This window comes from Oncorhynchus masou, chromosome 27, assembly GCF_036934945.1.
Source record: "Oncorhynchus masou masou isolate Uvic2021 chromosome 27, UVic_Omas_1.1, whole genome shotgun sequence".
Classification (NCBI taxonomy): Eukaryota; Metazoa; Chordata; class Actinopteri; order Salmoniformes; family Salmonidae; genus Oncorhynchus; species Oncorhynchus masou.
This window is the reverse complement of record NC_088238.1, coordinates 21,443,587-21,464,864: the sequence shown is the minus strand read 5'-3', so window position 1 is coordinate 21,464,864 and position 21,278 is coordinate 21,443,587. Positions and strand designations below refer to the sequence as shown.

The 21,278-nt window shown below is 42.6% G+C and overlaps 3 protein-coding genes across 3 annotated transcripts in view; 1 reads left to right on the top strand and 2 right to left on the bottom strand.

The window, feature by feature from the left end:
- The window catches only part of LOC135515782 (guanine nucleotide-binding protein G(i) subunit alpha-1), a 28,560-nt gene extending 26,240 nt beyond the window's left edge, over nt 1-2,320 (bottom strand). The window contains exon 1 of the mRNA XM_064939513.1: nt 1,856-2,320. Within this exon, the coding sequence (XP_064795585.1) occupies nt 1,856-1,973 (118 nt within the window). The 5' untranslated portion in view covers nt 1,974-2,320. The remainder of the gene's footprint in view (nt 1-1,855) is intronic.
- A 6,152-nt stretch (nt 2,321-8,472) lies between these two features.
- On the top strand, nt 8,473-17,213 carry cd36 (CD36 molecule (CD36 blood group)). Its single transcript, XM_064939511.1, has 12 exons — nt 8,473-8,742; nt 9,024-9,184; nt 9,531-9,678; nt 11,692-11,838; nt 12,025-12,116; nt 12,895-12,944; nt 13,153-13,222; nt 14,521-14,705; nt 15,064-15,182; nt 15,544-15,617; nt 15,716-15,770; nt 15,923-17,213. The coding sequence occupies exons 1-12, from the start codon at nt 8,620-8,622 to the stop codon at nt 16,091-16,093; spliced, it is 1,395 nt and encodes a 464-aa protein (XP_064795583.1). The 5' UTR covers nt 8,473-8,619; the 3' UTR covers nt 16,094-17,213.
- Nucleotides 17,214-17,874: 661 nt separating this feature from the next.
- Nucleotides 17,875-21,278, bottom strand: part of LOC135515780 (semaphorin-3C-like) — a 40,740-nt gene continuing 37,336 nt past the window's right edge. The window contains exon 18 of the mRNA XM_064939510.1: nt 17,875-20,360. Within this exon, the coding sequence (XP_064795582.1) occupies nt 19,929-20,360 (432 nt within the window). The 3' untranslated portion in view covers nt 17,875-19,928. The remainder of the gene's footprint in view (nt 20,361-21,278) is intronic.

Below are 21,278 nucleotides of genomic sequence, written 5' to 3'. Positions count from 1 at the left end.
GGTGTACACTATACTTGCAGTCAAGCATGCAAATTGCACACATCCTCAAAAGTTGAGACATCTATGACATTATGTTGACAAAAATGTACATTTTAGTGTCCTTTTATTGTCCCCAGCACAAGGTGTACCTGAGTAGTGATCATGCGGTTTAATACAGTTTATTGATATGCCACATCAGATGGATGGATTATCTTGGCAAATGAGAAATGCTCACTAACAGGGATGTAAACAATTTGTGCGTATGGAAAGGAGAACATATTTTTGTGTGTATGGAAAATGTCACTTTACATGTTGTGTTTATATTTTTCTTCAGTAAATGGTTTTGGGAGACACCGTTTTCAAAAGAGTTCAAAATATTGGACGTCACAGGTCTGGGATCGACTTTACACAAACTTTATAATTTCACTCAGAGGAATATTTGGAGACCTAAATCGCAGCCTGCAGCCATAGTACTTGACCCGACTTGCTTCGAATCAGTTTCATCATTCATAGCAATACAGATGAATGTGGCCCAGGCTCTCAACAACAAGGAAGAGGCTTATACCATATAACCATAGACCACAAACCTAGAAGTGCCTTATTGTTATTATAAACTGATTCCCAACGTAATTAGAAAAGTACAAATAAAAGTTGTCATACTCGTGGTATACCACAGGTGTCAGCAAATCAGCATTTGAACCACCCAGTTTATAAATATCAGCATGTACAACTAGAAGAAAATAGCAGGAAATCAAAACAAAAACACAGGGACAATGTCCTCACCAAAAGCTTTCATAGCCATCCACTGACAGGCCTACAGTTTTACAGGTATTTCAGGACAGCCATTCTTGCTCATGGCATCAGTGAAGAATACCCATATTTACAGAGAAGACACATCCAGTCCTTCTCTTCCCCAATGGAGTGGATGGTAGAGCAGTATTTCAAAAACAATCACTAGTTTCTGTCAAGGGAAATGGACTTCTTTGTTTGTCAATGGAATGTCCACGGTTTTAATTGATTTTAGGTAAAACACATTGTGCAATAGGCTAAACTCAGAGAAGTACATCCACTATTGCAACAACCAATGAGAGTAGCGGTAAGAAACAGCCTGAAGTTTAATTTTGACCTATGTTTATCTAAGAAATGGCGGAATCATAAACATACATCCATGCCTGAAGTAGCAAAAAAGGCGATGAGGTCTCAAACAAAAATGTTTTGAACATAGTAGTATAGTTATTGCAATTCGTTATTCCAACAGTTTCTGGGCCAATTACCAAGTTGGAAACATCATATGCACTCAGCTGGACATAGCATTCAAACACAATGCTGCAGAGAGGCGACAAAAAAAGGTGTCAAATGCTGGAGGATTAAGCCAATGAATATGGCCCATAGAAACCATTTGTGTTGCTGAACAAGCGTAACAAAGAGGGGTACTTTGTTGCAACTGCCTGTAAGGGTGATAACATACCAAAGGCTGGAACTGATGAGCCAGCGTGGACAACGACCTTTGTTCTGCTTATAGGCTAAATCGAAAAAAAAAAAATCTTTCAACTTTTGTTTTATTAGGTCGTCCAATTTCGCCAATGTGCTTTGATTTCAAGGTCTATGCAAAAGTTGACAATGTTTTAAATTTGATTACGACAGCTTGTGTGCTATGCGGAATTGTATAAAATCGTACCTAGAATTCTAAATTCAAATTGTTGCCATTATATGTATGCCGACCAATTGTTTATCACTGTAAATAGTGCGTTTGACATTTAGTTACAATGTCGCAATCGCAGCTAATATTACAGTTTGTGAAGTTCACGGATAACGATTGCTTCGTCCCACAATGTTTCACGTTGCGGGACGAAGCAAGGACAACCACTTCCCTTACCGAGAAGCAGTAGCTTGACCTCTCTTGCGGCTTTCTCCCCGTCGTCCCGCAGATTCCTGTCGATCATTTTACTGCGCTCCACCGCCGCCTTATCGTCCGTGCTCAGGGTACACCCCATCCTCAAGCAAATCCTCCGGACCCAAGTGATGCAAAAATATCAAATAGATACAGTACCAACATGCAAGGGTTAAAAAGCGAGCCGCTGCTCCCCGAGACCCACACACGCCCTTGTGTGAAAGCTATCGGGTCGCTTGGATTTATACTTTTTTTTTACGATTTAAAAAAAAAGGACCAGGAGTGTGTTTCTTCAGTCCACTATATTCATACGCTTTCAGTCAGTGTAAGCTATTTCTCTCGTCGTGGCATAAATAGCTGTAAATGAAAACAGTTCCACGGCGAATTGCTCTCTCCGTCTCAGCACGTCCGTCTTTCACTGCCACAGTGAGCTCTGCTCATTCAACTACAATTACCACCAGCTGGCTCCACGAATACTTCCTGTTTCAGTTTTTTCTGTCAAAATACCAGACTGACCTTTGAGTCAATATATTGTGGTCTTTGGAAATGCCTAATACTGTAAGTGACATTTGATATCACGCGAGAAAACAATGTACTGTACTTTACTGTTTCTTGTCTGTGTATAAATTATTATAGGGAACACTGGAGCCATCCCACTTCTGCCACCGATATAGCTAAACCAAGGCAAACATGCTATTCACCCCCAAGAGAAACCTCAAGAGATATATTATACGGTTCATGCAGATTATTAGGCTACTAGGGTGTTATAATATATTTTCATTATTAAACGGGGCGGCAGGGTAGCCTAGTGGTTAGAGTGTTGGAACAAACAGGCAGTTAACTCATACAGTACACATATAATTAATTAAATTAATTCTGGAATTAAAACATTAAATTCCAAAATAAAACAAAATCAAAAGGGTATGCAACACCTGAGTTGTAGTTGCATTTCTGCCACCTGGTGGTTTTATAGAGAAAACCATGGAAAGACCTCATCTCCACCTTCTGATAGAGATACCATATGAATAGTCTGCATCACATGACACTGCTGAGGGGAGGATGACTCATAACAATGGCCGGAATGGAGTGAATGTAATTGTACCAAACATGTGTTTGATACCATTCCATTTATTTATTTCCAGCCAGGCATGCAGGGAACATTTCCCGCATGCCTTTTACATATCATTTTACTTTCAAATGGGGATGTTTAGGAGTACATGCAAAATAATGGTGGTGACCCCTGCTATTCTAATGGTTTCCTATAAACAGATTTCCCTTTGTGACCACAGATACAGGCCAGGTGCTGAGGAAAGTATAAGAGGTAGATACAGAATTATAACGTGGTATGAGACAGCTCCATACAGCGTTACAGCTTGGCTAATGGAAAGCCCATTTTTCAACTAATCTGTTCTGGGTGATACTTTCTTCATTCTCGGATGTCCGTGCACAGTTGGAGGTGGTTCTCCACCTGTGGTCTGTCTGTCTGTCTTACAGAATAGCCAGGAAGATGTGGTGATGGAGATGGTGAGCCTGGTCAGAGAGACCATCGATCTAGTGGCTGCTTTCAGGAAGGTGCTGATTGTCAGACGTCTCCCCAAGACCAGATCCCCGTGCCAACCTGGTCAACAAGAAGCCATTCACCTAATCTACATTTAGGATGAATTCAACAAGCCCATTGAATCATATTACAAAACGTGAGACATTCAGGCCCACTTTGAGGGATAGTTGCATAGAAATGAATAATGATTGTTGTTTCTGGACAACAAAGGTGGAATTATTCAGTAAGATTCCTGTACAGCTGCCATTTCAGTTTTCTGGTGAGCCAGTTGTTGGATAATTTGAATTCATACCAACAAATTGGATAAAAGTTTGAGGATCATATCAAATATAATTCAATTGAAACTGATTTAACATATGAAAAAAGGCTGCTGTGGAAGCCTCTGTCTCCACAGATCACTCCTACCATTGAGGACCCAGATGTGGGCATGGACATTGAGGATGGTCAAACAGGAGCTGAGACCTGCTGGACAGTGACTCTCTCTAGGCTGCTCCTTTAGCCTCTAACCTCACACCTGGGCAGCAGTCTAATTAGCTATACTGTCCTTCGCCTGAGTTGTGATGCTGTGAATGAACATTATAACCTACTTCCTACCATAGGGGGCCATCTTCACAAACCAACACTCGACCACCAAGCAGTAAGCTGTCCAACGGAATATGCTTAAGCCCTCAGCAAGATCCAAAATAAAATATCTTGTGATTGTAATGAACACAAGGTGAGACAGAGAACTGGTTTCAAGCGCAGGGCGCGGCAGGTGTTTATTGCAAAGGACGACAGGAGGAGGCAGGTAGCTGGGTCCAGGGGCAAGCAGAAGGTCATACACAGGGGCTATAAAAGGGCAACAGTACAGGCAGGGAAAATGCTAGTAACCTAGTCCAGGAGATCAGGCAATAGGCAGATAACAGTAAATCCAATAGGCTAAAGTACAGACAAAAACTATCATACACAAGCAGCATAAATCACAGCGGAACCCCCCCCCAGTGACAAGAACAACATGTGTCACAAAACAAACAATACCTCACAATGATGGGGTGCAAATAACTTAACTAAATAGTGTGTGTAAATGACATGCAGGTGAGTGAACAGGTGATTATAATTCAGATGATTGGAATCTGGAGAGTGAGCTGCGTTCAGGGCATCTAGGTGTTTGAGAGTGTGAGCTGGAAAGTGAGCTACGTACAGGGGATCTAGGTGTTTGTGAGTGTGAGTTGGAAAGTGAGCTACGTTCAGAGGATCTAGGTGTTTGAGAGTGTGAGCTGGAAGCAGATGTTACAGTGATATAATTTTTTTTTTAATTACTTGGCCATGAACGGGATCTTTTTCACTTACTAATACACTGGAGCCGTCAGTGGCCTCTCATTTAAACTGCACAGGATCATGCTGGTGGCCATCTGGTGGAGATTACAAGTGAAGAGAACATAGTTATGAATACTCATTTGAAGCTCTGAACCCCTGAGTTCCTTGATAGCTCAACAACAGGTTAGTGCTGGAGTGGCAAGCCAACTCCAACATGGGTTTGAATGCTAGCTTTGCCCAAGATGTTTGTATTTAAGGGTTCTAGACTTGTCTGGTTCAATATCACGGAGGAGCACTTGTCAGATCTCAGGAGTGGCTCATGAGGTATATGCTGGGTTTTACACACCCAGCACTTCAAGGTCACATTTCTTGCAATGTGGGTTTGAGCCCCACTCAGTCTGTCTCTCCTTCATGGTGAAGTAGGAGGTGGTGTTGCTGGATCCAGTATCTGGTAAGTGGGCTGGGGTTGCCCAGGATGGTGCACTGGTAGGGATACCCCATAGGGGAGGGGTAGATGGGGGCACTGGCTCCCCTGGGGATAGTGGGGAGGAAAGGCGTGGCTATTAGCAAAGGTGAAGAAAGAACAGGACGGGTTAACACAGACATCTCCGTCATGTGAGGCATGGGTTCAAATCCTGCAACTATTATCTTCAAGCCTCTGATCATTTGCATGGTTAGATATGTCATGTCTCATTGGGTTAATGCACACTCATTCAATTCCTAAACAATCAGCTCATTGACAGACACTATGCGCCACAGAGGTACAGCTCACAGCACTTTAAAAAAAACTTTTGACAGCTCTTCCAACCTATGTGAAATGAAAAGCAAATGAGACTGATCTGAGAACCTTGCGCCTGTTAATAATCATGGCAGCAATACGAAATGGTAATGTTAGTCATGACCCCAGTCTTGCAATGTCATTAAATATAACTGCATTCACTAGATTTAATTGCATACATCTTCTAATGTCATTTCTAATATATTGCAACTATTCCAAATTGTTTCACATGAAGAGAGGCATGCTTATGTGCCTGTTTGCGAAGCAAGGACCAAACATTGAAATAGGTGTAGAACTTTTACTGTGGATATGGACTGGAGATGGGAACGAGAACTGGAGGGGAGGAAGCCACATAGATGAAGGATCCTTACCCGTGGACTGTAGTGTAATAACACATAATAACACATAGCTGTTGGTAGGCTGGTGTGGTGATGGTGTCATTCTGAAGTATCTCAATGTGTGAAAGACAGTCATTTCAACCAATATTTTACTGACAGTATTTTTTGTTGTTTACAATCAACATTTGCTTGATCAGCCTCTTTCAGATCGTAGTTTATTATGTAGAATGCATATGCTGCTTTGGCATATTGAACAAGGAATCACACGTAAGCTTTAGTCATGTTTGGCCCAGGTTTGTGCACCTGTTGTAGTGAATCTTCAGGTGGAGTTTGATATCCTCCTGTGGATTAAATACATTTAAATATAAATGTGTCTTTTAGCAGATGCTCAAAGCGATTTACAGGAACAATTAGGGTTGAGTGCCTTCCTCAAGGGAAAATCAACATATTTTTTATTTAGTCAGCTTGGGGATTCAAACCAGAAACTTTTTGGTTACTGGCCCAACGCTCTTAACCTCTAGGCTACCTGGTGCCCGTAAAAGTGAAGAACAGGGTGTGGCAGGTCAGGAGGGCAGAGGAGGCTGGTGGGAGGTGCCATAGGAGGATGTACTCATTGTAATGGTTAGAATGGATTATATTGAACTGTATCAAACATATGGAAACCACATGTTTGAATCCATTCGATTAATTCCAATCCAGGCATTACAATGAGCCCATCCAAAAAAAGAAACGTCCCTTTTTCATTATCGTTCAAAGATCATTTGTAAAATTCCAAATAACTTCACAGATCTTCATTGTAAAGGGTTTAAACAGTGTTTCCCAATTTAATGAGCATGCACTAACAGCTTACAGACGGTAGGCAATTAAGGTCACAGTTATGAAAACTTAGGACACTAAAGAGGCCTTTCTACGGACTCTGAAAAACACAGAAAGAAAGATGCCCAGGATCCCGGCTCATCTTTGCGAACATGCCTTAGGCATGCTGCAAGGAGGCATGAGGACTGCAGATGTGGCCAGGGCAATACATTGCAATGTCCATAACTGTTGTAAGGCAGGTCCTCACAAGACATCACTGGCAACAACGTTGCCTGTTGTCACAAACTCACCATCGCTGGACCAGACAGGACTGGCAAAAAGTGCTCTTCACTGACCAGTCGCGGTTTTGTCTCACCGGGGGTTATGGTCGGATTTGCGTTTATCGTCGAAGGAATGAGCATTACACCGAGGCCTGTACTCTGGAGTGGGATCTTTTCGGAGGTGGAGGGTCTGTCATGGTCTGGGGAGGTGTGTCACAGCATCATTGGACTGAGCTTGTTGTCATTGCAGGCAATCTCAACGCTGTGCGTTACAGGGAAGACATCCTTCTCCCTCATGTGGTACCCTTCCTGCAGGCTCATCCTGACATGACCCTCCATCATGAAAATGCCACTAGCCATACTGCTCATTCTGTGCATGATTTCCTGCAAGACAGGAATGTCAGTGTTCTGCCATGGCCAGTGAAGAGCCCGGATCTCAATCCCATTGAGCACATCTGGGACCTGTTGGATCGGAAGGTGAGGGCTAGGGCCATTCCCCCAAGAAATGTCCGGGAACTTGCAGGTGCCTTGGTGGAAGAGTGGGTCAACATCTCACAGTAAGGACTGGCAAATCTGGTGCAGTCCATGAGGAGGAGATGCACTGCAGTACTTAATGCAGCTGGTGGCCACAACAGATACTGTTACTTTTGATTTTGACCCCCTCCGCTCCCGTTTGTTCAGGGACACATTATTACATTTCTGTCACTTCTGTGGAACTTGTTCAGTTTATGTCTCAGTTGTTGAATCTTGTTATGTTCATACAAATATTTACACATGTTCAGTTTGCTGAAAATAAATGCAGTTGACAGTGAGAGGACGTTTCTTTCTTTGCTGAGTTTATATGTCCTCCCACCAGCGTCAAGGTGTTTAGTAAAGTAGAGATATGGATGTGGGACAGAGGTTCACCTGGAGGGAAGAGGAGGAACCTATTAACTCTAAGATAACAACACCTGAATAATGCATGTCAATAATAAATACACCTGTTCAACAAAAGTTGTAGGTCTGTATTTGTAACACCAGGGGGCGTATTTGTGACACAGAATCTCCCACATACTGAATGACCTGACATTTGACCAGACCGAGGTAGAAGATAACTCCAATATCACTCAAATCTATGGCTGTCATAACCATGGTTTGCCATAATCATATAATCAACATTACGCATCTACTTCTTCGTTATCAGCATGGGATTAGTAAAGCTATTCAAATTCCATTGAAAACATACAGTTGTGGATATATTCTCTGAAAAGTACCCAATTTGTCTCCTCCGACCCACCTCCAACAGTGACCATCTCTTCCTCTAAGAGGGAGAGGGTAAAAAGCAACCCACATACCATCAGGAAATAATATTAGAATAGAATATCCAGTTAACACAACATGATATACAGAGACCTGCTCTGTATTAATAGGTACAGAAATCACAGTTCTTCTCAGAGCATCTCCTTCCTTCTTGACTCCTCCTCAGTTAAGCAGAGCTCCAATCAGCTAGTGTATTGTAGTGATATCTGTAGGTCAGGAGTCATCATCACCCAACCTTCAACCCCCAGCTGTCACATTACTATATACCTCTTATCAGTAGGTGACCTGGTTTAGGACCAGCTACATCTGTCTGTACTTGTCCTTCAGTCTCAGTCTCTCGGTCTCTCCGCTGGCACGGCTGCTGCTGGGACCTCCATACACCACAGACAGAAACACACACCACCATGGGTTGCTGGAACAAGCTGTGTGGGCTAAAGGCTGGAATTGGGGCTGGAATTGCAGTGGCCATATTAGGTATAATCCTTATCCCCGTGGGGAACAATATCATCCGTGAGACTGTTACAAAGGTGAGTGTCAGCTTGCTAGAGCTGTAACCGTTGTGGATTTCTAAGAGGTCCATTTGGGAAAAAGTGGTTTGCTGCTAGCGAGAAAGGGACATGAGAGTAGATTCTAAACCGTAAGTGAAAGAAACATCTTCATTTGTTCAATCTCTTGCAGGTCCCAGATCATATTTTCCAAATGCATCTAAAAAGTTGACATAACTTAAATAAATGAGTGAAAAGATTGCTGCTTTACTTACAATCAGGGCACTGTATAGAAAGTGTTTCTGTCTGTCTGGTGAATGCAGGAATCGGTCATTGAGCCTGGAACCACAGCCTGGGACAACTGGGTGTCTGCAGACGCACCTGTCTACAGACAGTTCTGGCTCTTTGACGTGCAGAACCCACAGGACGTGGTGGAGAATGGGTCAAAGCCCAAATTGGTGGAGAAAGGGCCCTACACATACAAGTAGGTCCCTACTCACTCAGATGTCTCTAAAAGATCAACAAAATGATGTATATACGATGTGCATCATCTCTGTTAGGTGATTTCAATGCTGTATAGAGGAAGAAAACCTATGGTGTTGTTCATCTCCACTTTGTATTCTAAATATAATTGGATGACTTTGAATTATAAATTGCTCTTTAATATCTACTACTAATATAGATGAAGAGAGAACACCAATATTTTAATACATAATCTAGAATCCAATCTAATATGATATAATGTATGAGAGATTAAAAGTCACTGGGTGAGAAAGCAGGAGACGATAGGGTGGGTGACACTCGTCCGTGTGTGTCTCTCTATCTATCAGGACGCGGTACCTGCCCAAAGAGAACATCACGGCCAACCCAGAGAACCACACCATCTCCTTCCTGCTCCCTGCGGGGGCCATATTTGAGCCCTCCTTGTCTGTGGGGTCTGAGGAGGACAGTGTCACCTCCCTCAACCTGGCTGTGGCTGTAAGTGGGTGACAGCTCATACCTTGTGATGGCTCTCTCTACCTGTCTGAGTGGATGTTGTGTATTCCACCTCTGTCGAGGTTCCATTGTCTGGAGTAGAGAAAATGGACAATAAGGAGAGCTGGGGTTGAAGGGAACCCAAGTGTCTGGATTATATGAGCACAACATAAGTTATGGGGCCCTAGCTTTCACTGTCTTTACAAACCACAATTTATTTAGTTGTGAGTCTGGCTGTGGTGGTCTCACAACACTCCGGTGTTATTGTGAATGTTTGGTTGAAGTGCACATGTACAGTGCCTTAGGAAAGTGTTCAGATCCCTTTTTCCACATTTTGTTACATTACAGCCTTATTTTAATATGGATTTGGATTTTTCCCCCTCATCAATCTACACACAATACCCCATAATGACAAAGCAAACCAGGCTTTTAGAAAATGAAAGATCACATTTACATAAGTATTCAAACCCTTTACTCGGTACTTTGTTGATGCGACAAGCTTGGCACACCTGTATTCGGGGAGTATCTCCCATTCTCTGTCAGGTGGGGAGCGTCGCTGCACAGATATTTTCAGCTCTCTCCAGAGATGTTAGATCAGGTTCAAACCCGGGCTCTGGCTGGGCCACTTAAGGACATTCAGAGACTTGTCCCGAAGCCACTCCTGTGTTGTCTTGCCAGGTTTCCTCCAGACCTGATGCTTAGCATTCAGGCCAAACAGTTCAATCTTGGTTCCATCAGACCAGAGAATCTTGTTTCTCATGGTCTGAGAAACTTTAGCTGCCTTTTGGGAAACTCCAAGCAGGCTGTCATGTGCCTTTTACTGAGGAGTGGCTTCCGTCTGGCCACTCTACCATAAAGGCTTGATAGGGGGAGTGTGGCGGAGATGCTTGTACTTCTAGAACGTTCTCCCATCTCCACAGAGGAACTCTAGAGCTCTTTCAGAATGACCATCACAAATCCTTTGACCTCATGGCTTGGTTTTTGCTCTGACATGCACTGTCAACTGTGTGCCTTTCTCAATCATAAATGTACCACAGGTGGATTCCAATCAAGTTGTAGAAACATCTTGGCCTCCCAAGTGGCGCAGTGGTCTAAGACTGTGCCAATAGAGATCCTGGTTTGAGTCCAGGCTCTGTCGCAGCCGACAGGGAGACCCATGGCGCAGCGCACAATTGTCCCAGCGTCGTCCGGGTTAGGGGAGGGTTTGGCCGGCAGGGATGTTCTTGTCCGATCACGCACTAGCGACTCCTGTGGCGGGCCGGGCACAATGCAGGCTGACATGGTTGCTAGGTGTACGGTGTTCCCTCTGACACATTGGTGCGGCTGGCTTCCGGGTTAAGCGGACATTGTGTCAAGAAGCAGTGCGGCTTGACTGGGTTGTGTTTTGGAGGACTCACGGCCTTCCTGACCTTTGCCTCTCCCGAGTCCGTATGGGAGTTGCAGAGATGGGACAAGACTAACTACCAATTGGATACCATGCATTTATTTTTATTTATTTTAAGTAAAGAAAAAAAGAAAAGAAAAAGGATGAAACAGGAGGCACCCGAGCTTCATTTCAAGTCTCATAGCAAAGGGTCTGAATACTTATGTAAATAAGGTATTTCTGTTTTTATATGTTATATATTTGCAAATTAAAACCTGTTTATGCTTTGTCATTATGGGGTATTGTGTGTTGATTGCTGAGTATTTGTTTTTATTTCATCAATTTTAGAACATGGCTGTAACCAATCAAAATGTCAAGTGGTCTGACTACTTCCCGAAGGCACTGTAGATAACAGATCGGGACTCTTGTATTCTATATGTTCAAGCATCTATAAGGTTAGAGGCAATAATACAACCATTTGTAGGACACAGCCCTCTCTCGCATGTCACCACATCAGTCATAAAAACCTTCTGTTGCAATCCTCTATCTGTATGAGCCGGGGAAGCAGTAATATGCAGGTGTGCTGACATTATGTAATGTACTCGTTTTGAATAATGGAAATGCAACTTCCTTTTTCTTTTCCTTCCTTTCAGGGTGGGTACAAGTTGTTTCCCCCATGGGCACTGGAAGCTGCAATAAAGTTAAACAATGTCTCCCTCTTCCAGCGACGGACAGTGAGGGAAATACTCTGGGGTTACAAAGACCCCATTCTGAAAGGGACACTGGGCCTCTTTTTCCCTGTAAGCTCACCAGCATATCAGTTTCTATACCTTCCCTATATAGAATAATACAAATCCTTTATTTCGTTTTATATGTACATTATTCCAAAAAATACCAATCTGCATTATTTATGTTACATTCACTGAAAATGTAAGAATAACTTAATGAAATGTAATGTACTATGGTGTGATGTGCTGTTTCCTCAGTACAATGGCACCTATGATGGGCCATACAGTGTCTTCACAGGCAAGGATGACATCTCGAAAGTGTCTATCATTGACAGCTGGCAGGGGGAAAAGTGAGTCTATCTTGAGCCTCCACACACTGAAGTTGATGGAGAGTTGTTGTGAGGGTTGAATCCAAATAGTGCAATGAGTAAACACTAACCTTCCCCCCATATCATAACAGGGACCCATGATGCAATTCTCTTACCGTTTTTCCGTTACCGGATGTAATATCAATAAACAAAATAAAAAATAAATAAATTGTAATTCTGTTAGAAAAATGTGCATCTGCACAGTTCTAGTAAATGTGTTTTTGTGACATTTTGTGTAAATTGTTCAAAGTAGTCCTTGTGCATAGAGTTGCATGGTTTGTTCTTAAACTTTTAAATCAATGCTTTTTGTTTGGCGTACATCTTAAAGTGAAACATCTGAGTCTGTTACTGTTACCGTAGGGTCCATATTGTCAGTTTAGTCTAATGACATCATGGATTTACAGCATCATCTGTAGAATTCTCCTGGCAAACCATGTAAAACCACAGGTCTTTGGTGAGTGTAGGCAGGTGCGGACTAGCTATCTGGTATTTTGGGCAAAAGCCAGATGGGCTGGTCCATTTGTAGCCCAGTAGGTCTGTCAAACTAGTTTTTTTGTGCTCCTAATAATGATCTGGCTAATAATGGGGGCCTCAAAGAAAAAAAAATAGGCCGGTGTGGGGGCCTCAAGGAAAACAATATGCTGGTATATTTGAAATGCCAGGGCCAATTTATTGTCCCAATCCACCCCTGAATGTAGGTAGTTTTTGTCTGGGTCGTATTACCCAATAACTGATGGCTGTACTGATTTCTCTCTAATAGGAAGGTGTCTTTCTGGAACAACACATACTGCGACATGATCAACGGCACAGGTACAGTCACCCAAATACCCAGGCAGCAGACAACTTGCATTGAATCACTGTCTTGTTGAATTACATTTTACTCACACAACCAAAACATCTCAAATGCATAAGAAATCAATTAAGAACACTGGAGAATCATTACTAAATCATCTTATACTCCCATGGTTAATATATTCAATTCTATGTGCTTTACCATTGTTCTGACTATTTTAATCAGATGGCTCGTCATTCTCTCCCTTCCTGGACAAGAAGAAGCCTCTGTACTTCTTCTCCCCTGACATCAGCAGGTGGAGTGATCATTTACTTATTGGGGAGGATAGTAATGTTCAGATCTCATTAGACTACTTACGATGACAAGTGGAGATAACTCAATGTTCAGGTATACAAAGACAAGTGATCATTTACTTATTGGGGAGGATAGTAATGTTCAGATCTCATGTAGACTGGTGTTACGGTATACGATGACAAGTGGAGATGATAACTCAATGTTCAGATCTCATGTAGACTGGTGTTATGGTATACAAAGACAAGTGGAGATGATAACTCATCAATGTTCAGATCTAATGTAGACTGGTGTTATGGTATACAAAGACAAGTGGAGATGATAACTCAATGTTCAGATCTCATGTAGACTGGTGTTATGGTATACAAATACAAGTGGAGATGATAACTCATCAATGTTCAGATCTAATGTAGACTGGTGTTATGGTATACAAAGACAAGTGGAGATGATAACTCATCAATGTTCAGATCTCATGTAGACTGGTGTTATGGTATACAAAGACAAGTGGAGATGATAACTCATCAATGTTCAGATCTAATGTAGACTGGTGTTATGGTATACAAAGACAAGTGGAGATGATAACTCATCAATGTTCAGATCTCATGTAGACTGGTGTTATGGTATACAAAGACAAGTGGAGATGATAACTCATCAATGTTCAGATCTCATGTAGACTGGTGTTATGGTATACAAAGACAAGTGGAGATGATAACTCATCAATGTTCAGATCTCATGTAGACTGGTGTTATGGTATACAAATACAAGTGGAGATGATAACTCATCAATGTTCAGATCTCATGTAGACTGGTGTTATGGTATACAAAGACAAGTGGAGATGATAACTCATCAATGTTCAGATCTCATGTAGACTGGTGTTATGGTATACAAAGACAAGTGGAGATGATAACTCATCAATGTTCAAATCTAATGTAGACTGGTGTTATGGTATACAAAGACAAGTGGAGATTATAACTCATCAATGTTCAGATCTCATGTAGACTGGTGTTATGGTATACAAATACAAGTGGAGATGACTGATTATGTTTTGCAGTGCCCTTAGTCTGTAAAACAACTTATCAGTTTTAATCCTGTTCACTGCCATCATACAGTCAATAGAAATGTACTACTTGTTTATCACCCCCCTTGAAGTCTGGAAGGGACTCTTCACTCAGTAGGGCCCCTGATCTTCTATTCCCATCATCACTTTTGAAGATGCCCTTTTAATCATGACCACAAGAGGTCAGGCCCCGGAAAAAACAAAGAGCCTTGTCTCATAAAAGCACTGTTCTTCAATGTCTTCAGGTCTGTGTCAGCTGAGTATGAGAGGAGCCTGGACCTGAAGGGGATCGAGGTGTACCGGTTCAAACTGCCCCCGCTCACCTTAGCCTCCCCTGCAGTCAACCCAGACAACCAGTGCTTCTGCACGGACTCCGTGGTCTCTAAGAACTGCACATTGGCTGGAGTCCTGGACATCAGCTCCTCTCGTGGTGAGGGACACGGGCAACAGTCACTAACTGGTTCCTGCACTGCTGGACATCAGCAGATAAAATCATAATAATCATAATAGATCATAATCATAATATTATCTATTAGCACTGTATGAATGGCACAGAAGTCTAATAAATTAATATTTTTGTCATGTTAGCCGACGCTCTTATCCAGAGAGACTTACAGGAGCAATAAAGGGTTAATAGCAACTAGCATTTACTGCAGTTCCATTGGACTACAAGCAGGTCCCAGAGTTTTTCCTGGTCAGGGAAAACTGTGGGTTCAACACGTACTGTATGCATGTCCTGTGTACAGTACCAGGTGATCAACGTGTCCATCTTTGATATTCTCAACCAGGACAACCAGTCTACATCTCCCTGCCTCACTTCCTGCATGGTAGTCCATACCTGGTTGAAGATGTGGAGGGCCTTGGTCCTAGTGAGGAGCATCACGTCACGTTCCTGGATGTGGAACCGGTGAGAGCCCTGCATCCATTCACCTTTCACCCCTGACCTCTAGGAGATGTCAAAGGACCTTCCCAACTATGCAGTCATCTGTGAATATGCTCCCAAAAAAGTCTTAGCACACATGGTATTCTTGTGCTGTTCTCTCAATAAGCGACATCCTTTTGCTCTCGCATGTATTTAGATTTTGACAGCTCCTGATTGTCTGTTGCTGGCGTGTACAGTACAGTAGGCCTAACTGCTGTGGGGATAAATGTGTTTGGTGTTTGTTTCCGTCAGACCACGGGGTTCAGTCTGAGGTTCGCTAAGAGACTGCAGGTGAACATGATGTACTGCTGTGGGGATAAATGTGTTTGGTGTTTGTTTCTGTCAGACAACAGGGTTCAGTCTGAGGTTCGCTAAGAGACTGCAGGTGAACATGATGTACGGCCCCTCCAAGATCATCACGTAGGTTTAATGTCTCGGTCTATTATTTTCCCGTACTTTACTATTGTATGTACAGACACTCATCCAAGGACATCTCGCTCTCATTACATATTCTCCAGGGTGTTAAAGAAAGTGAAGGATTACACCGTGCTCCCTATAGTTTGGCTAAACGAGGTAAGTCATTTGAGCTGTATTTACTGCTTCCAGGCCTTACTTCTAAAACTTTTTAACTTGCGTTTGTTATGGCATATTTCCAAAGTATTTCCTGAGTATATAACCTCTCGTTTCTGTACGTGCTACACCTCAACGACTGTCTGTTTCTACAGACGGCATCCCTGGATGACGAGACAGCGGACAGGTTTAAGAAGGAGCTGTTATCTCGTGTTGACATGCTGGAGACGGTGCAGTTCACGCTGATAGGCTTAGGGTCAGCAGCCTTGGTACTCTGCACAGTGGCACATTGTTTGGTAAGCAGAAACAACAACAAGCTTGTGTGAGAGGGACAATGCTGCTGTGCAACAGAGGAACAGCGGGGGTACAAGGACATCAGTGTGCTGTAACTTAATATCACGCACGTTCATCATTTGTGTTATTTACAATGTCAGAATTCTTGCTCTGATACAAAGCGAGGATATATTGTAGACATTGTGGGAGTTAGAATGTACTTTTTACAAATTCTTATAAAACTGTTCCTTTATGTTATTGTAATTTGATTTGCACACACCTCCCTGCTAGATTTTGGTCAGGGATCTTGAAAGCTGGAATATACAGCGGTTGAAATTGCTGACATTAATGTAGCGAACAGTCATGACTCCAATAAAAAGAAATCAAGCTGATTCAAATGTATTCAACTTAATCTCGGATCCCACTGAAGTTGAGCCATGCATATCAATGGAGGCAGGAACAGGGAGGAAGTGAAGTTATTTTATGATACCCTGCTTCTCAAGGGGTCTTAAGTAGGGTTATGGCACGGCATGAGTCTAGCAAAACTGGCCCACCTAACCAGCTTAGGTTCTCTCATTACTGGAACAAAACTCTCTATTGTACATTTGAAGCCAAATTATTCAGTTTCCCTTTCACCTCATGTGGCCCGTAAATCAAAATGAGAGTGAAAACACCCCCATACGGATGATTATTCTGTGGTTTCTGCATGGCACTTGGGTTTGTTTGGTAAGAAAGCACTGTTTTTCCCCGCAAGGAACCCTCCCTTAGTTTTACGGGGTTTAAAGTGACCATTTGCCGGTTCCCGGGGCGCTTTGATACCGCTGTCTACTCTAGAGAGTACAGTAACAGTGGAAAGTGTTTCATTGAGATTGAACAAGAAATCATTACTTGCCTTAGTGCTCCTCAGCTCTCTAGCCTTCACTGAACCAGCACACTCTAAAGCAGCCATTTTCTTTCTAAGCCTTATCTTCTAAGATGTGTGGCTGTTTGAAAATGAATAATAAGTACTGAATATGAATCTACAAACGGAAACTAACCAATATTCAATGCTAGTTCTAACAGCAGCTACTGATATCTTCATTTAAATATTCTGAAGGAAAGTAGGTCATGCCTAAGTATAATTTCTCAAGTATTTAAACTTGTGGATACCTAATAAATCACATTGTAAATCTATTCAGCTTCACTTGGAGTCATTGCACTGTTTCCCAGATATCCACCCCATTTGCATGGGCAGCTTCTCCCTACCCATAATTCCTCAGAAGGGACCCCTGACCTTTTTCCTCAATATTAATGTTGCATTCACGTGCTAGTCGGAACTCGGAAACTTACATTTTCGACTTGTAGTTATTATACACGTACTGCTTTCAACCAGTTAGTTAGCAAGATGGACATTTCAGATTTCCGACTAGCACATGAACACGGCAAATATCTAGCCAACAGAACAGTAATGTGATTGTTTTCATTCATCATACAATTTCATCAGTGGAAGCTGCTGAGGGGAGGACGGCTCATAATAAAATGGCTGGAATGGAGTAAATGGAATGGCATCAAACGCATGGAAACCATGTCTAAGATGTATTTGATACCACTCCACCAATTCCACTCTAGACATTACCATAAGCCTTCCCCCACTTAAAGGTGCCACCAACCTCATGAATTCCATACATTCAATAAATCGATGTAATTCCTAAGCGTGACTGAACAGTGAAAGTGTATCACATCTGAAGAGATAAGTGAAATATGGGGACTTCCTGCTCCTTGGAATGATCCGGTTGTTCCTCTCCTGTCAGATTCATCTCTGACTACTTACAACCTAAATGTAGGAAATTCAAAGTAGTTTCTAAATGCATTTATTCAGGCTGTCATTACATTAATAAATAGAAATACACCAGTTTTATGATGACATGGAAATGACATTGAACATCACTATGACGACACTTTTGTTAAAAGTTTGACTCGACCTCAACTCGTCAGTATAGAGATTTATGTTAAGGAAAAGCCAGACCTTCAAAACATATTTTGTCAAAAAGAAAATATAGCTCTACGATTTGCAGATACGGTCAAGAATATTTGATTAAATATGTTAAATTATATACACTAGGGTCACATTCCAAAGCGCAGATCCACAAAAACTGGACACAATGACATAAGTTACAATGATGAAAATAAAGAATGAAAAACACTGTACACATACCGACCCTGAATACATCTACACAGACTATACTTCTGAGACAAACAGGAAAGAGCTATTCACACTATAGAAAACAGAGAGCGCCAATCTGACCATCTCACAAACTGTGAATGAAATGATTAGAATGATATTCAAGTTAAATGGTCATCATGATTATTTTTGATCGTGCATGTCTGCCTTGCTGTACGTGAAATTAAAACTCCGTAAGGAGATGAAATATATCTCATCAAATCATGGATCAAGAAAATGCAAACCCCAAAATCAGGAGTGTACATGCATGTACCTGAATACAAAAGCTAGGATGTGCGTCACTGCTATACTCCCTCAGTATAAAACCAATCCAACGATGTATTGCAAATAGCCACAAAGTTAAGATGGAGATTATACACATTAACATGCTTATGTGCTGACGACACAGTATCGTACACTATCGAAGAGATACTTGTACAGTATGGCACAATGTCCCGTACCATTTAAGAACATAAATGTTCCAAGTAACGTGAATAAATACAGGAAAGACGACGTAAAATGTTAGGTCACCGCATTCTATGACCTTTGTCCTATTAAACGTGATGTTTAGAATATGACTGAGTAAGGATTGTGAACATGTCTGGTGGTCTTACCAGTGTTCCTGTAATAAATTGAGCAGAATCCCTCCCAACAAAGGTTCTTTGCTCACACAGTGCTACGTGTTCTAGTGTAACGGTACTGTCCATATGGGTGGCAGCTGAGCTGGAGGTGTACTTTGGCCTAACCACGGTTTCAATTTCCAAGGCTGGAATATTTTTATTGGGACCACTTAGTATGGACAATATGCCCTTTGTATAGGCTGTGCTGCTATTTTATCTGGTGTTAGGAGGGATAGAGTTCCTCCATAGAGACAGAGCTACAATGTGAACATAGAAACGGGTCATACAATGAGAGATTTGTTTCTGATATTGACGACAGCCCTGTCGTTTTGTCAAATGTAAAACTGTAATAGGTGGTAGTTGTAAACAGTGTTCATATGGATGAATATGAGTCAATGTACAGTTGCAGAGCAGAGTGTAAACAACTAGGGTGCTCCCTATGAAACACCCCTCTTGGATATACAAATGAATATGCCAATGATCTCCCTACTCAATCACAATCTTCACCATCTGTAACCCCAGGTTTGTTCTCCTTGGACCAGACATCCATCCATACTAAGCCATTATATGCTGCCTGATGCATTTCCCCATGCTGTAAATGTCTATACAGAATATACTACAATACTGCTATCAGACCATTGCCTACTATATAGCGTGACTACAGTATATAAGTGTGGCAAGTATTATCATAGAACTATGGGAGCAGCTTTGAATGCAGTAAGTCATCCTGTGTATGTAGCTTACGACACCTGAACCCGATGCCTAAATCCACACATCTCCATGTGTCCTGATCCAGGGTCAGGGCTTTACACCTCTGTCTAAATGGCGAGTGTAACAGGATGTGAGGTGTGCATGTATATCACAGTCATCTGGTCAGTGTACCTCATGCATATAAGACTACAGACAGCCCCAGGCAGGGTGAGTCCCACTCTCTCCTTGTAAACCTACAGTAGCTGGAGCTAGGGAAGTGTTCAGTTCAGGTCCATTGCCTCTGGGCAGGGCGGGAGCTCGGGGGTTGTGTGTGTGTGTTCATGTATACCCCCTCTACACAGCCCTTGTCTCCACCAGTCAGACATCAGGCAGTTCCAGGTGGTTCCTGCGGTTGCGGCTCTTCCGGAGGTCTAGCAGGGGCTTGAGCTTGGCCATGTCACCCCGTAGGGGAGGCCCTCCCCTCGGCCCCTTCTGCTGCCTGGCCCCTTGCAGGCTCTGGAGCTGCTTCCTCTCCTTACAGTACTGCTGTATGGCCAGGCTCTCTGCAGGGCTGAAGGCTGAGAGCAGGGCCTTGGGGTGCAGGGTGCTGGCCCAGGCCCAGGGAGACTGCTGCTTGTCCATCAGCACTGACACCATGGCCTCACTCAGGACACGCAGGCGGAGCTTGGCCACGGTGCGCTTGAAGGTGTTCTCCGTGGCCAGGCAATAGTACAGGCCCTGGTCGGACAGCTGGACGGAGCGGATGAGCAGGCCGTGGTCAGTGGCGACCACACGGTCACCCAGCTTCACCTGGAAGGGGGAAAGAGAGGTATCAGCAGAATGGTCTTAATTGTCCTATAGAATAACATTATCCCACAGCATGATCTATAGTCAAGTAAAGACAAATCAACTTAAAGTGGCATTCCAGTCTCCTTTTCAGCTCATTCAACACTGGATTTACTTAACGTAAGGCACATCTCAATAGGTGGTCCAGATATGTCATGACATAGCACAAGGGGGGGCGGGGCTTTACTCCTTTGTTCTCTATTGTCCCACAAGCAAAGGGGAGGCCCATGACATCACGACTTCCCATCAGCCCAACGCCATGAATGCCCTACTCCTTGAAGTTTGAGGTTCTGTCTAAAAAACAATTTTGCTAAAAAAATACATTTTTTACCCTCTAGTGTCCTTTACTGTATGAATACTGGGGATATCGCTTTTCAATAGTAAAAGGTCAATAATTGCAGGAGGAAGTCTAAACAGTTCACCTGGAATACTCATTTTCAAGAGCTACAAACAGTGAAATCTGTAAAAAATATGAATCTTTATCAAAAGAACAACTTCTCTTTGCACAGCCTTGTCATTTCTCATGGCCTGATGGGCAGCAGGAAGTCTTAGAGGGTGTCAGTAATGTGAAATGTTTCCCCCGTTGAGAATAGACTCATTAGTTAGGGCCCATACTACATCTGATCTACAGTATATCACTACTCATTATCTTGTTACACAGCCAATAAATACTTTACAACAGACATGACATGATAGTGGTCTGATATTACTTCAAACACGTCGTCACAATCGAAGGATACCTACTCAATCCTCCTTTACGTCATGGGATTCCATTTTTGCCTAAAACGTCATTGATTTGCAAGAAACTGGAGTTGGAATTGAGCCAGCTCTGACATTGAACACACAGAATGAATCATTTGATTTCTATGGTTCAACCCAGCT